Source organism: Schistocerca serialis, chromosome 2 (assembly GCF_023864345.2).
Source record: "Schistocerca serialis cubense isolate TAMUIC-IGC-003099 chromosome 2, iqSchSeri2.2, whole genome shotgun sequence".
NCBI classification, from domain to species: Eukaryota; Metazoa; Arthropoda; class Insecta; order Orthoptera; family Acrididae; genus Schistocerca; species Schistocerca serialis.
Genome location: NC_064639.1, coordinates 584126210 through 584144274, shown reverse-complemented (window position 1 = coordinate 584144274; position 18065 = coordinate 584126210). Strand labels below are relative to the sequence as shown.

The 18065-nt window shown below is 37.0% G+C and overlaps 1 protein-coding gene across 1 annotated transcript in view; it reads left to right on the top strand.

Annotated features, from left to right (window-relative positions):
• Window positions 1-18065, top strand: part of LOC126456249 (proto-oncogene tyrosine-protein kinase receptor Ret-like) — a 115529-nt gene that overhangs the window by 71948 nt on the left and 25516 nt on the right. Inside the window, exon 8 of the mRNA XM_050091999.1 lies at window positions 11690-11879. Coding sequence (XP_049947956.1) covers window positions 11690-11879 — 190 coding nt within the window. The remainder of the gene's footprint in view (window positions 1-11689; window positions 11880-18065) is intronic.

The following is an 18065-nucleotide window of genomic DNA, read 5'->3' as shown; positions in this document are numbered from 1 at the left end:
GTAATGCTGCAGGTTAAAAGTTAATTAAATGATTATCTTCTGGAAAACTCTTTCCACTCTCTTAATGAACTCTTTAGTGTAGACATTTCTACACTGTAACTTAGATATGACACATTGTACTTGTAATGTTTGCTATTACCACTTTCTAACAGAACACAACAAGCTACGTTAGCATGGAAATTTTCACTCAGGCTAATGATCTACTTCAGTTCCATCAAACTTGTAATTTGCAACTTGGAATAATTGTAATTTATTATTTGATTGGTTTATATCTCCCTTAATTGTAGGAAATGCCTAAGCCTGTAATTATTAGCATTTTTTGTTTCTATACACATATTATAATTTGTGTTTATTGGCACCTGTAAGTACTGTTTTCATATATAAGTATGACTCGTTCCATATCTGTGCAACTCTCTTGTATACTGGATCAACAGAACATGAACAAATAAATTAATAATCACGGAACTGCAGGGTGAGCTGGAATTCCAAAACTGCTCATCTATGATCCAAATACTGTAACAGGAAACGTGATTCCAAAGCCATAAAACCTTGACTCTGAAAAAAAAATGGAAACAAACATTTGGTGTCATTGGCCAGGAGGCCCCTTACGGGGCAGGTCCAGGTGCCTTGGTGCAGGTCTTATTATATTCAATGCAACATTGGGTGACCTGCGCACCAGATGGGGATGAAATGATGATGAAGACAACACAACACCCAGTCCCTAAGCAGAGAAAATCTCCGACCCAGCCGGTAATCAAGCCCAAGACCCTTAGGACGACAGTCCGTCACACTGACCATTCAGCTATCAGGGTGGACACCTTGACTATGAAGTAATGGAAGAATGTCATTTGCTCAGATGAGTCTTGCTTCATACTCTTTCCAACTTCTGGCTGAGTTTACATCACAAGAGTGAAATATGGCGCAGGTTCAGTCATGATTTGGGCAGCCATATCATGGTATTCCATGAGCTCTGTCATTACTCTGCAGAGTTGCATCCCTGCCAAGGGTCATATAACCATTATGGCTGATCAGGTCAATCCCTTGGTAAAATGTTTGTACCCCAATGCTGATGTTTTTTTCCCAAGATGACAGGACCCCTGTTCATACAACTTGCATCATCCAGGACTAGTTTTACTAGCACAAGGATGAATTCTCTCATTTCTCCTGGTCACCATAGTCACCAGATCTGAATATTATTGAGCCTTTGTGGTCTACTTTGGAGCACCACCTTCAGAGATCCTGCAGCCAATATATGGGAGAGGAGAGAGAAGAACGAAACAGCTAAAGGACCAGGATTTTGTATACAATGAAGCCAGCAGCAGCCGACCAATTCACAAGAGGCAACCACCTGCGAGAAGTCAGGATTTTTGTTGGCCCCAGATCAGCAACAGCACACCATAACAGACATGGGGATCAACAATCTGACAAGCACACCACTCGTAGGTAATGTAAAAAATATAAACTGTGATTCAAAGTCAAACTGTATCCAGATAAACAAAAAGGGAGATAATATGCTGACATTACTTCAAGTTAATATTTGTTGTATTAGAAATAAGATGTTAGAATTGGAACATTTCTGTAAGATTAAGAATGTTGATGTAATATGTGTATGTGAGCATTGGTTAGTTGCAAATGAGGTAGATATGTTTGTACCTCAAGGATACGTCACTGCAGACATAATGTGCAGAAAGCAGAGGCGAAATGGTGGGGCTGGGATCTTTATCAGAGATAATTTCAACTTTACAAAAATAGATGTATCATCTTACTGTACAGAGTTAGATGCAGAATTTAGTTGTATAAAAATGACTGATGAAAATCTAATAATTGTAAGCCTATACAGATCTCCCAATGGCAACATTGATACATTTTTTGAAAGATTTGAACTACTGGTTAGAAAAATACTAATGCATAAAACAAAGATTGCCATATGTGGTGATCTTAATATAGAAATGGTAAACACAAGTAATGAGCCCTCAAGAACTTTTCTTAATTTATTAAGGTCCCTTAATCTGTACTGTGCCATCCAGTGTCCAACACGTAAAAATTCATGCATAGACAATATTATTGTGAATTTTCCGCGTGGCAGCTACACTGTTAGCCTTGCAAATGGGTGCTTTGCAGACCACGACCCATTGCTTCTCAATCTCTTTAGTAAGCAACCAAATTCCACTAGTGTGCACAATATGACATGGGTAAGAAGACAAAAAGAAGAATACATTATGTCATTTATTCGTATACTAGAGGATGCAAGTTGGGACTTTGTCTATAAGTGTTCATCTGAGAAGTCTGATGTTGAAACTACCTTTGAAAACTTCCTTAAAAATTATACAGAATTATGGTATTCATGCTCACCACTAATTAAAACCAACTCTTCTGGAACATATAAAAATAAAAAGCTGGAATGGTACACAGACGAACTGGTCCAGATAAGAAAAAACATGCTCGTACTATACACAGCATATAAAAATGCATGTAAACAAAGATCAGAGCAGGAGGGCACCTTTTATGCAGCATACCAAAAATGTAAAAAATTCTACAAACTTAAGCTGATACAGACAAAAAAGGCTGCTTATGAAGGGTACATAGAAGGTGCAACAAACAAGTGCAAGGCAGCATGGCAGATTGTAGCACAAGAAAATCCCACACGTCACACACATGAAACTCAGCTCACTCCAAGGGAACTAAATGACTACTTCATTAGCTCAATTAAAGAAATTGAAAGTAAGATAGAAAAAACAGATACATCTGCAAGCGATTTACTTAATGCCCTTCCACCAGTAGATCATGTCTTTAACTGGTATAGTATCACACCTGCTCAGATTAAAAGAACAGTCACAAAATTTTCAAATTCTAAAAGTATGGACTGCTACTGGCTCTCCAATTACATAGTAAAAAAAACTGTAGACTCGATCGCTAAACCATTGGCATTCATATTTAATAAATGTTTACAGTCAGGAGTGTTTCCCGACTCCCTCAAAATTTCCAAAGTTATTCCAGTGTTTAAAAAGGGTGACAAACATCTTCCTAAAAGTTATCGCCCAATCTCAATTGTGCCAATATTTTCTAAAGTATTTGAGTCACTTATGTACACTCAATTAAGTAGCTATTTTGAGACACACAACCTTTTGAGCAATAGTCAGTTCGGATTCCGACAGGGCAGAAATACCACTGCGGCCATCCTGGAAATTGTTGACCAGACATTAACAGCCTTTGAAGACCGGAATATGGTGTCACTGGTCTTGTGTGATCTGAGCAAAGCTTTTGACTGCATTCCCTTTGGCACCCTGGTTGCAAAACTAGAATTTTATGGTGTATGTAACCCAGCATTAGCAGTAATAGAGTCATATCTTCATAATAGAAGACAGTTTGTCTCAGTTAAAAATAATTACTCCCCTGTAGCAGCAGTTAGTACTGGTGTACCACAGGGCTCGGTTCTGGGACCCTTCTTCTTCATCATAGCCATCAATGACCTACCTCATCACATAAATAGTACTACCATATGCTATGCAGATGACACAACCCTCCTCACCTCACATCAGAACATCTCAGCTTTGGACAATAACACACAGGAATCACTCAAATCAGCCATCCACTGGTTCACATCCAATAAATTACTGTGTAACTCAGAGAAAACACAACAGCTTCTCTTAGGGTTACCCAAAACCATAGAAAACAAAACTGTAAAACTATTAGGAATGCATATTGATTCCAAACTTAATTGGGAAGAACACGTAAATCAGGTTTGCAAAAAGCTTTCAAGAGTCTCCTATCTCCTTTGGAAACTTAGGGACATGATTAGCATGAACTTTCTGAGAACAATGTACTGTGGACTCTTCCAGTCACATATTACATATGGCCTTCTCATATGGGGGCACAGCTCTCACAGTAACAAAATTTTGTTGATGCAGAAAAGAATGCTGCGCATAATGTGTAAAGTCGGTCCCACGGAGCACTGTCGTCCTCTCTTTATAAGGCTAAGACTGTTGACCATTGTAAACTTGTATATTTATATCTGTGTGTTACACATTAAAAACAATGGTATGGAAGGTGTTGTCAGGGAAGAAATTCATAACTACAACACTAGAAGGAAGGCAGATTATGATATACCAAGACACAGACTAACAAAAAGTAGTAACTCACACAAAGTGAATACCTTAAAAATATTCAACAAACTACCGCAATCTGCTCGGGACATGCCCACAAAAATTCTTAAACAAAATTTGTACAATTGGTTATCTGACAATCCATTTTATTCTATGCAAGAATATTATGATCTGAGTAGCACAGAGATAAACCTGTAATTGCATAATTAACTTAATTAACTACTATATATACTGTTAAAAAATATTTCATATCTAATACCTTTGTATTTCAACTGTGTTAGGTAACTACTTTATTTGCCAGTGTTATGATGTGTTACGTAACTACTGTGTTTGCTACTACAATGTAACTCATTTTTGGTACCTTTGTATGTATCTGAAACAAGAATATGTATTAAGCATTGTAGTCACCTGCTTAAGGTTTATGTTATTTGTAAGTTACTCATATGCTAATTATATCTATGCCTTATATATAGTGTCTGGAATATTAATATTATTTTATGTACTGACGAAGCCTATTTCATCTTGCATGATCAATGGCTAATAAAAATAAAGAAAGAAAAGAAAGAAAGAAAGAGAAGGGTGCATGATTGCTGTCCATCTCCATCATCGTTACCCAATATTGCCATTATTTTGCAAGAAGAATGGTATAAGATTCTCTTGAAAACCACGTAGGAATTGTATTTATTCATTCAGAGATGGCTGAAAGCTACTCTGAATGCCAAATGGTTTCCTATACCATATTTGGCAACACAATGTGTTGTGTTTTTATTGTTTCCATATTTTTGTCCAACCCTTGTAGGAGACATGGCTGTACAAACATGCACATTGTGCCTGTCATTCAGACTTCATTGCATGAGCATTAGCTGAGATCTTGCACCGCACTGAGTATGGTTCTCTTGATCCCATTGCAGAGACAACAGTGCAGTTGACTGACTGATCTGACCTTGTAACAGTAGGTAATATAGTTTTGGTATGCTGGTGCTGTGAACAGTTGAAAGCACTATTTTTCCCCTTGAGGGCATGCAGCTCTATTGTATAGCTTAATGACCATGTCTAGTGTAAAACATCCCTGAGATAAAATAGTCCCACATTTGGATCTCTAGGCAGGGTTACTCAAGAGGGTTTTGTCATCAGAAAAAACAAAACTGGCACTCTAAAAGTCATTGCCTGGCACGTTAAATCCCTTGATGGGTGAATGGGTTAGAGAATTCAAAATGAAAAATGGATTGCTTGAAGTTATAGTGGAAATTAGTGATGTATAGTGGCAGGAAGAACAGAACTTTTGGTCAGATCAGTATGGAGTTATCAGCACAAAATTAAATAGGGATTAATGCAGTAGTAGATCTAAAATACAATAAAGTGGGAATGCAGGAAAGATGATATGAATAGCATTGTGAATGCATTCTCATAGCCAAGACTGCCATCAAACCAACACCCACCACATTAATACAAGTTCACATGCCCACTAGCTCCACAGAAGAACGTGTTATGAGGTAAATTAAATCATCCAGATAGAAGAAAGAGATGTAAATTTATATGATATGTGATTTATTCATCTCTTTATGTAGAATTTTCACATCATTTGAGTTGATGTGCAGGAGACATGTCAAGGTTTACGCAAAGAAACTTTTTTCTCTTTTTAAGTAGAGATACAAAAGTTTACATTATATTTTACATTTCTAAGTTACAGCTACACAAGTACATAAAATAATACGTGTAATACAATCCCTGTGTTCAGACTGTGAAGGTGTCCTCAATGAATTCTTCGACAGAATAATAACACTTTTCCACCAGAAGACTAAAGAGCAATCTTTTCAGTGGACCAAGCTCCATCTTAAATATATTACTACCTTTTATTTTACTGAAAATTTTTAATCCCATTTACTCTGGCATTTGGGCATAACATTTTAAACGATGCGTTGGAAGTTTGAAATTATCTCTGTGGTGAGTGCTGTAGTTGTGGTCAAACAGAAAGTGTTAAAAAAGGAACAGATGGGGACCCAATACTGAACCTTCTGGGACTCCTTGGAGAACTGTTTTCGAGTCTGAGGAATAATTGGTTCCATTTGAAGTTAAAATTACTCTTTGTTTCCTATTTGTTTCCATTTTAAAGCAGTGTCCCCGATTCCATACATCTGTAATTTGTGGAGGAGTAATGCATGGTTCACTGAATCGGAAGCTTTAGTTACATCACAGAATATTCCTGTGACCTTTCTACCCTTATCTTATGTGGAGCATATTTTTTGGATAAACTCATTTATAGCATTCACAGTGCTTTTACCCTGTTGGAATCCAACTGGTTTTTAAAAATTATATCATTTACAGGAAGAAGTTTATTAATTTGTTTTGCTGCAATCTTTTCAAACACTTCAGAGAAGACCAGCAAAAGAGAGATAGGGTGGTAATTCCCCATATCTTCTGTTGATCTTAGCATATTTCAATACATTTGGAAAGCATCTCTGTTCAAAAACTTGATGTATAATAATTGACAGTGGCTGAGAAATAATATCGTACACACACTTGATTACAGATGTGGTTATTTCATCCTACCCATGTGAAGTTTTGTGTTTTAGAGACAATATTTACTTTTCCACATCCCTTTCGGTGACTTTTTTCTTTTCAAATTATTTAAAAGATGTGTTATGGCCGTTTTCCAAATTTGTGATGCCTTGATAGAATGTCATATCCACATCTGATCTTTCTACATTTAGGAAGAATTCATTGAAAAAACTTGATATATGAACAGGGTTCACTATAATTTCATTTTCACATCTAATTCTCAAAATCTCATGAATTTTTACTTTGACTCCTAATTCAGACTGAACAACTGACCACACAGTTTTTGTCTTATTTCTGTGTTCTCTTATGAATTTATTATTTGCCATTTTCTTAGCTGCCACTACAGCTTTCCTAAATACAACTTTATACTGTTTGACATAAGTAACAAAATCCGGATTTCTGTTTGATTTTAACTCATTGTGGAGCTCTCTCTTTCTGGCACTAGAAATTTTAATTCCTGTTGTAATCCATTTGAGTTTACCATTTACTTTCTTTTGCTTAGATTTATGAGGAAATGACTCATTAAATATCTCTAAGAAACAATTTAAGAATTTGTCATAGTTTATCGAGCTTGAACTGTTGTGGTCTACAGGCCAGCTCATTATACTTAATTTACTGTGGAATAAATCAATTTTACTTTTACTGAGATCCCTTTTTATATACACTTCTGGAGGCTTTAAGTTATTTGCTTTTGGGAGCTCAATAAACAGAGCTGAGTGATCTGAAATACCCAAGTCTAAGCAGTATTTGTGCTTATTTCTATTGGCAAATTTGTAGTTGGTAATAATACTATCAATGCAGGTCACTGGCTGCTGCTTTCTCTAGTGCCTTCAGAAAAGTCACGAAATTCTGTGGAATCATTGCTTTCAATTAAGACATTTAAGATGAAGTCTGCTGCTAAAACAACATTTTTATTATTTTCCTCCTGGAGTTTGTTTAATTATAATGGGTGACTGGAATTCGATAATAGAAGAGGAAAAGAACAAAAAGTAGTAGGAGAATGTGTACTGGAGGAAAGGAATGAAAGAGGAAGCCACCAATAGAATTTTGCACAGAACATAGTTTAATTATTGCTGACACCTGGTTAGAAATGAAAGAATCCTGTGAAGGTGAAAGTGATCAGAGGAACTGGAAGATTTTGAACTGATTATATAATTGTAATATAGAGCTTTTGAAATCAGATTTCAAACTGTAATATGTTTCCACAGGCAGATGTGGACTCTGAACAAACTTTTTTGGTTATCAATCACAGATTAAAACTGAAGAAATTACAAAAAAGGTATCAGTTTATAAAGATAGCACCTGGATAAACTGAAAGAACCAGAGGCTGTTGAGATATTCAGAGGAAGCATTAGGTAGAACTGGATGGAAACAGAGGGAAGCAGTACAATAGATGACAAGTGGGTGTAGTGAGAAATTAAATAGTAAAGGCAGCAGAGGACCACATACATAAAAGGCCAAGATCTGCTAGAAATCGTTGGATAACACAGGAAATGTTGAATTTTATTGATGGAAGGAGAAAATATAAAAATGCAGCAAAAAAGCAGGCTAAAGTGAATGCAGACATCTAAAAAAAATGAAATTGTCAGGAAATGCAAAATGGCTAAGCAGCAATGGCTTGAGGACAAATGCAAAGCTATAGAAACATACACATCTAGGGGAAAGACAGAGACCTTTGGAGCAAAGCACCTTCAAGAATATGGAAAGTTCAGATTACAAGTCAGTAACAGTTAAAGAGGAAAAAGTTGAAAGCTGAAAGGAACACATAGATGATTCATATATTGGAAATAAACCTGAGGACAGTGCTACAGAATGAGAAGAGGAAGTAGGTGAACATAAGATGGGAGGTTTGATGCTGAGAGAAAAACTTGACAAAGCACTGAAAAGGCCCAAGTATAAACAAGACCCTGGAGTAAACAACATAGCCTGAGATCCTTCGGAGAGCCAGCCATGAAAATGCTGAACAAAATGTATTTCACAGGGAAGATATCCTCAGACTTCATAAAGAATGTAATAATTCGCCAGCCGAAGTGGCCGAGCGGTTCTAGGCGCTACATTCTGGAACCGTGCGACCGCTACGGTCGCAGGTTCAAATCCTGCCTGGGGCATGGATGTGTGTGATGTCCTTAGGTTAGTTAGGTTTAAATAGTTCTAAGTTCTAGGGGACTGATGACCTCAGCAGTTAAGTCCCATAGTGCTCAGAGCCATTTTTAATAATTCCAATTTCACTTCAATACTTTGTTGCTGCAAAATATTGACATGAATTATTTACAAAAGAAGGGAAAAACTTATAGAGACCAATCTTGGGGGAGATCTGTTTGGGTTCTGGATAAATGTAGGAACTCATGAGGCGACACTGTCTCTACAACTTACTGTTACATTTATAGCAATTGTAAGTACAGATAAAGCTTTTTACAATGATAACTGGAGCACATTCTTTGAAATTTTGAGGGCAACAGAGATAAAATACAGGGAATGAAAGGTTATTTACAATTTGTGTAGAAGTCAGACTACAGTTCTAGGCGTCAAAGAATGTGAAAAGGAAGTAGTAACTGAGAAAGGAGTGAGGATGTTGTTCCATCTGTACAATGACCAAGCAGTAAAAGAAGCCAAGGAGAAGTTTCATAAGAGAATTAAATTTCAGGAAGAAGATATAAAAACATTGAAGTTTGCCAGTGGCGTTGTACATAATTCTGCCAAAGACTGCAAAGGACTTGGAAGAGAAGTTTAATGTAATGGATAGTGTCTTGAAGAGAGTGCATAAGATTAACATCATCAAAAGTAAAGCAAGGGTAGTTTAATGTAGTCGAATTAAATCAGGTGATGCTCAGGGAAATAGATTAGGAAAATAAATAGTAAAAGTAGTATATGAATTTTTCTTTTTGGACACCAAATTAACTGATAGTGGACAAAACAGAGAGTACATAAAATGCACACTAGCAATAGAAAGAAAGACAAATATAAAACAGAGGAATTTGTCAACATCAAATATAAATTTTAGTGTTAGGCAGTGTTTTTTGAAGTTATTTGTAGAGAATAGAAACTTTAAAATGCAATGGTATAGATAGAGTGCTAGTGAGAGATACTAAACCGAACTGAAGTAAGAAGAAGTTTGTCGCACAACTGAACCCAATAAAGGGGTTTTTTGATGAAACACATCCTGAGACATCAGGAAATAATCAGTTTGATAATGGAAGTGAGTGTGGGGGGGTTAAAAGAGGTGGAGGAAGACCAAGGCATGTATACAGTAAGCAGATTCAAATGGATGCAGGTTGCAATAGTTATCCTGAGATGATGAGAGTTGCACAGGATAAACCAGCATGGAGATATGCATCAAACCAGTCTGAAAACAATAAACAAAAGCCTTATTCAAGCATTCGTTCTGATCTTAACTGATCTTCAGTGATTCTCCTTTTTTTCTCATAGGGGCTCTTTCTATCATCAGTCCACTTTGTTCCTGAATTGCTTCAGTCTCTGACATCACATTCCAATTCTGTATATTGTCTTGATTTGTGTTTCTGTCTTCAGTTTCTGTTGGACCAATTTGTACTACTCCTAGTTCAAGTTTGACTTGTGTGACCCATGGTGTTCTTTTCCTGATATCTTCTGCTAGGTTTTATGTCTTCTCTCTGTTTTTCTGAGAGTACAGTCTGTACCCCTCTTCTGTCAACTTTGGGTCTAAAATTTTCCTAGCAATTTTGTATTGTTCCTTCAGTATGCTTTTCTCATCACCTTCTGTATGGAATGTAAGTATTCCACTTGATTACAATATTTCATACTTGATTACTTTGTAGCAGTGTCTGGGATGCATGGAATGGACAAAAATTTCTTATTATATTCTAGTAACCCATTGCAGATTTGTAAAAGTAACTCAAAATATGTACAGCCAAATGACTTGTTTGATGTAACAGTAATTTCGTTTACAAGCCACTATGTAGGGTTATTATAGTAATTCATGGAAGAATGTTACATAACTGAATATTGTCACTTTCAGAGAACTTAAATGATTTAAGCAATGCTTGTGAGGAAAATTCTCAGGAGGCACAGATGTTATTGTTCCATATTTATTAGGCACTTGAAGTGTCATCAAATAGCATTGATGGGAACTGAGAACTACAGTGCCACCCACTATGCGCAACTGTCAAGCCAATTTGGTATGAGCAATTCCCTCCATGATGCGTTACCAGTACACAGCACCCTCTGCCACACAACACTGGTAAAAAGCACCCTCTGCCAAAAAACATTGTTACCAAGCACCCTCTGCCATATGTAATTGGTAAGAAGTGGCCTCCACCCCACAATATTGTAAATCCACCCTCCGGACATGCAACATGATACAAAGCACCCTCCACCACACAACTTAGTATGAAGTACCTTCTGCTATGCAACAGTGATGTGAAGCACTTTCTGCCATATGACACTGCCATAACTCACTGTCTGCTACACAACGCAAGTAGGGTGCACCCTCTGCATTTTAGTATCAGTGTCAGTTTCCTCCAGATATTTCCTCAAGATTTCAACATGTGGCCATTAAAACAACTCTTACATCCAGGACATGAGAGGCATGTTGACAAGCACAATACAGAATCATAACATAACCAATTATAAGCAAATAAATCAATTTATATGGCATTAGGCATTAGGTTTAACTGGATTTTAAGTAGTATGGATGTCAGCTACTAGATCATATATAGTAGTGTCTCACTAGAAGCTAGTGTGGATATGTAGTAGATGTTAGCTACTGGGTCTTAAATAGTAGTGTATCACCAGAAGCTGATAGCAGGTGCTAGCTACTGGATTTTAAGTCTATAATATCACTTGTATTTATTATCAGATGTGGAGCTACAGAGATGAGGCGGGGGTCTGGGGGGAGGGTGGAGGGGGGGTGGTGGTATATGTGTGTACGTAGGGTGACTGAGCTTGGCCATATCTACGGTGTGTTCAGTCACATATTCTTTGGTCTTGGATATGCAATTATGAACACAGTACAATAAATGATGAACTTGCTGCACATGTGGTGCTTGCAGGTGCGACAACAGTGGCAGTGAAAACGCTGAAGGAGGGTGCGGGCTCTAGTGAGCAGCAGGACCTACTATCCGAATACGAGCTGCTCAAGACTGTGTCACACCCACATGTGGTGCGCCTGCTGGGTGCCTGCACTTCGCCTGGTGGCCCACTCTACCTCATCATAGAGTTTGCTGAGCACGGCTCCCTCAGGTTCGTGCTCCCCTATGAAAACTTCTCCAGCTGACACATTTACCAGTTTTGCTGTATGGTCAAATAAGTATTTACTCTATAGATGCGTGCAGTGAGCATGTTATGTATAGTTGATTACTAAACATCATGCAGTGACCTTGTCTTTACAACTCCTACTCTTCTGAGAGATTAACACTTCCTGTTATTTTTCTTTATTAAATATTATTTACTTGAAAATTTTTTTCTATCAAACTTATTTTACAACCATGTATTGAGCATCAGACTTGTATGTAGCTTCCATTATTTTCATGTCTGCATCAGTCTGTCACTTCCTTTTAAATGGTGACAACAGACATTAGCATATATAGTAAATATTTCCTTTTTAACTAACATTCACCAGCACTTCAGATTTTATTCATCATTTATGAACACATACTATATGCAATGTACAATTGTGCTCATCTTGAACTCTCATGAGTAACTGTGAACTTTCATTAAAACAATATGCAAGATTCAACATTGATAATTAGTTCTGACATCATTCAAGAACCTTATGATATTACACACTACTAAGTCCTTCTCAGTGGCTCCCTCCTGGTTGACCGACAATGGCCTATGAACACATATCACAACTTGCTGCTTAGTACAATAAGGTATTAGTTGTACTTGACATGCCTTACATCATGGAATAATTTCTGTGATTCTACAAGGAGCAATAGCAGGAAAAAACTGTGGGGAAGACAGATTGTAAAATATCCAACAGGCCTCATCAAACAACTCTTACAACTGATGACAAAAATGTCAATGCCAAGCTTTTGTACCCTTACATGTTTATGTGCTAATACATTTACTCCCTGATGGTATTTGCAGCTAGCAAGAAGAGGGAATTTAGGATGAACTGTGCAAGTTGTAATCACAAAACTAAAAATAATTTCCATGCATACTGTACATCCCTATCTAGGATTCAGAATAAAGTTTTATATTCTGTTGGAGAAGATTGTAACACATTAGCATAGACATAAGGGAATACTGAAAATCGGCCAATATTCAAAAATGACATACCATAGAAGAAAATATTACTAGAAATTCCTTTTACAACTTATCAGAATATTTAGGCATGTAAATTCTGCTTGATTCCATTGTTTGTGCCAAAAAGATCTTGACCGGTCATATATATAGACAGCCAATAGTGTTCCATGTACAGTTACCTATATGGTCTGTTGTGAGTTTTAGGTAAAAGCATCAGTTAATTTGAAACTTCCTGGCAGATTAAAACTGTGTGCCAGGAAGTTTCATATCAGCGCACACTCCGCTGCAGAGTGAAAATCTCATTCTGGGATCAGTTAATTTGTTTGAGAGAGAGAGAGAGATGTTTGTTACATGCCACCTTCATGGTGTTCCAGTTTTGATTACCAGTAGAGTAATGGTGAGTGCAGTAATGGAGCACTTTCCATTTAATTGTCCAATTTAGTTGAATTTAGCATCAAGGACTTGTCAATTTGGATTGATCAAAGTATTTAGGGGAGGAGAGTCATGTACAGGAAAGACTAGTGTGGAGAAGTCCATCAAACCAGCATTTAGACTGAAGATCACAAAACAATGATGCACTGTCAACCTTAGACAAGAGTGGGGCTGCTAAACTGTTCCTCACTCCTTTTTCTTCCACTACAATGTCTCTTGGTGTTTAGTGAGAAGAAGCTACTGCAGGACTTATGCTCAAGTTCTTCGTTGCAATACTTGTATTTGGACTGGTATTGACTTAAACAGAAGCAGATTGTGACTGGTCTGTTTATAGCCTCACACACCAAACTTTCTTAGCATTCATTATGATCATGTCATGGCTGAATACATGTGGTATTTTGAAAATAACACACCTCTGAAGCATAACAAAACTATCTCTCATAATGACAAAGGGGGAAGTAAGTAAGATGGCGGCGCGTGTAGACGTACTAATAAACCGATCCGCGAAATATTACGAGTTTTTAAATCCTGTGTGTGTAAAATGCAGTAAGAAGGTGAAATATGGTGTTAAATTATGTTCATGGTCACAGAAATGGATCCATCGTCAATGTTTAAATGTCTTAGAGGAAAAAAACATGACCTGTGACTGTGGAAATGTGCGCTGTAACTATCGTCATATCGTGTGTTTACAAACGGAATGCGAAGAAGAATGCACGACTTCTTCATTAAAATATAATCTTATGTTAGCTAAACTATATGTAGACAAGCTTGAATCAGTGATAGATAGTGTACAGAAGCTGGAAGAAGTGATAGACCATTCAAAGGGTAGTGAAACGGTTGTAAACGAACAAAACGGTAACTTTATTAGGCCTAAAAAGTTTTGTCGTGTTAATCGTAACGAAAACAACTTTCGTCTCCCACAAGCAAATAAGTTTGAATTTTTAACGTGTGATGAATATGAAATATGTGAAAAGAGCCAAAGAAAGGAAGTACTTTCATCAAATACAGCGACCACAAATCATTTCAGTAGGCCTACGAAGTCCTGTAATAACAAGAAAGGAAATACCAGAAAATACATGGAACATACTTATCGTGCAAACAAGATATCTACCAATACAGGTAAGAAGAAAAAAGAAGATATTTTCATACTTTCAGACAGTCATGGAAAGGGCTTAGCTGACATTTTGTGTAACATGCAAACTATATTCAAGGTTAGTGGAATAACGAAACCGGGTGCCCCTTTGCGCGAAGTTTTAAAAGACTGTGAACATTCTTTGAAGCTGGGAAGCAACTGTCTAATAATAGGAGGCGCTAATGATGTTTATAGGAACGAGGGCAAACTCGCCACAAGAGCTCTAAGAAGTACATTACAGAAAATTACAGATGTCAACTTCTTCATTGCCAGTATCCCACAAAGACATGATCTTATAGAAGAATCCTGTGTCAACAAAGAAATCACAGTTACTAATAGGAAATTTGAGAAAATCTGCCGAAGCCTTCCAAATGCCACATATGTGGACGTAGCATCCGCAGAGAGAAGTCATTTTACAAGGCATGGGCTTCACAGAAATAAACTCGGAAAATCATTCATTAGTCGAGAAATCCTTAATGCAGTGAAGGCAGTTAAGGACAAGAATAGCACGACCATACCACTTCCACCACCAAACACAGCAACTGAAAATTTCCAACAAGAAAATGAAACTGAATCACTGACAACAGGTCCAGCACTAGAATCTCCACTTTCTTCAAAAACAGCTGAGATAAACGATTCAACTAGGACAGAAGTTTCCAAAGCGGCTTCAGCAGAAGCAGCTACATACTACGCAACTGCATCATTAACAAGAAAAAAAACGCCTGATGTGCCAACAGCCAATGACCTTTCATCAGTATTGGCCGCTCCTTAGTCTTCAACAGTGAAAGACTTTTCACCAGCTTCACCATCATCAGCAGTAATAGAAGCAAACAGAAGAAGCACAAGAACCAGGAAACTTTCAACTCTGCAGGATTTTTGGTACCCGGCCTCAGTTACAAGACTAACATAAGGCAGATACCTTCAGATACACCAACTTCCAAGTCAAACCGGCAACAGACTCACCTCCACTGTCATCAACAGAAGAATAACCATGCCACCAGCTCATCTAAAGGATTTTTTAGCATCAGGTCTAAAGGGGAAGGCGCCACCAAGATAAGTGAAAACAAATGCCTAACAGTGTTTCACCAAAACATTCAAGCCATAAAGAACAAAGCACAACAGCTAGAAGTAGAATTGGAAAAATTTGATAGCCAAATTTTGTGTATCACTGAACACTGGTGCAAAGGGAAGCAAATTGAACACATTGCATTAGCCTCATTTGACCTTGCATGTTACTATAGCAGAATCTCAAAGAATGGTGGAGGTTCATGTATCTATGTAAAAAAAGGTATGTCATTTAAAGTAAGATATGATATTTTAGATCTAGGTGAGGACAAACATTCCAAACTTTCCGCTGTTGAAATAATAGGACCTGGCATAGCAAAAAAATTAGTCATATTTTGTGTGTACCGCTCTCCCAGTGGAGACATTGATATATTCTTCTCAAAACTGAATCAAAGCTTAGACAAGGTTTCTGGACCAAAAGCAAATGTAATTATCTGTGGTGACTTAAACATTAATATGATGAAGCCTGATAAGGCTAGCAACATATATGTGAATATTCTAAGCTGTTATGGAATATCCTCCCTTGTTAATTGTCCAACTAGAATAACGAAAGAATCCTCCTCATCTATAGATCATGTAGCTACAGATATTGATAGTAAAAAATGTCATATTGTTGTCCAAAACCTGGGCCTAGCAGACAGACCACCTCTGCCAGATCTTAAAAACTAACATTCATGTAGAAACTCCTCCTAAACTTTGTACATACAAAAGAATGTTTTCCAAATCAGCCCTGCATCAGTTTAAATCCCAGCTAAAATACGAAGATTGGAGGGAAGTCTATGCAGAAACCAACGCAAATCAGAAATTTATCAAGTTCATGTCAATTTTTAAACTCAGATTTGAAGAGATGTTTCCCAAAACTCTTTATCAAATTAAAACTACAAAGAGAAATCAGTGGGTGACTACAGGTATCAAAAAATCCTCAGAAACTCTTAGATATCTCAACTCCATAAAAAATAATCAATCTAACCCAGAAGTTCTGCAATCCTACAAAAAGTACAGGAAAATTTACAGAAAGGTGTTGCTAGCAGCAAAAAAACTTTCAAACAACAAAATATTACTTGAAGCTGAAAACAAGAGCAAAGCAGCCTGGAACATCGTCAAACAGGAAACATCTAACTATGCTAAAAAGGACATCAATTCACATATTAAAAACAAAGATGTACCAGCTAAAAAATTAGCTGATTTTGTAAACTCATATTTCAGTAGTATTGCAAAAAAATTACAGCAGAAATTTCTAGATACGTATGATTTACCTACTCAGAACCAGCCAACAAACTCAATGGTGCTCTTGCCAACTACAGAAAGGGAAGTGGCACTAGTAGTACACCAACTAAAAAATAAAACATCAGTAGGACTTGATGAAATCCCAGTCTGCATAATTAAAGATTGTATAGACTCCATAAAGGGCCCATTAACAGACATAATTAATGAATCTTTCGAGTCTGGATACTTTCCGGAGTACCTAAAACAAGCAAAAGTTATACCTATCCTTAAAAACGGAGATGTGGAAAATGTAGAGAACTACAGGCCGATCTCTATACTGTCTATCATTTCTAAAATAATAGAAATATTAGTCAAAAAGAGACTGCTAAATTACCTGAATAAATATAATCTTCTTTCCAATGACCAATTTGGTTTTAGGCCCGGAAAAGGCACACAATATGCTATAGCACAGTTCACTAAAGTAATTTTAGAAGCACTGGACAAAGGTGAAAATGTAAGTGGTATCTTTTTAGACTTGTCCAAGGCCTTTGATACAGTTGACCACAAAATCTTACTTCATAAATTAGGGCAAATAGGAATAAGAGGTGTGACAAAGAAGTGGTTCAAAGCATACTTGGAAAACAGAGTTCAACGAGTTGAGATATCACAAGTTTCAAACAATTCCCTTATAAAACACCTGTCTGACCCAGAAAATGTGAATATAGGCGTCCCACAGGGAAGTGTATTAGGCCCAATATTGTTTCTTGTATACATTAACGACTTCCCAGAAAGTATCAGACATGGCGAAAAAATACTTTTTGCTGATGACAGCAACATAGTAATAACAGGTGAAAATCCAACACAACTGTCAGAAAGAGCAAACGAGGCTCTCAATGATGTCCACAACTGGTCATTAAAAAATAAAGTAACCCTAAATGTAAAGAAAACTAACTATATTATCTTCCAATTGAACAAAAAACACAATGCCACTAGAATAAAAGTTAATAATAATGAATTAGAATGTGTAACAAGTACCAAATTCTTAGGGATGAATGTAGACAGCCAACTGAAATGGACAAACCATGTCAACATTTTGCCAAAGAAATTATCCACAGCATGCTATGCTCTTAGAATCCTTGCACCGGTATGCAATAACACCTGTCTTAAAATAACATATTACGGATATCTACACTCAGTCCTCAGCTATGGGATCATGTTTTGGGGAACAAGTGCCAGTAACATACAAACTGTGTTCAAAGTACAAAAAAGAGCCATAAGGATAATAACAAATAGCAACAACAGGGCCCACTGTCTAGAATTATTTAGAAAGCTAGGAATTCTAA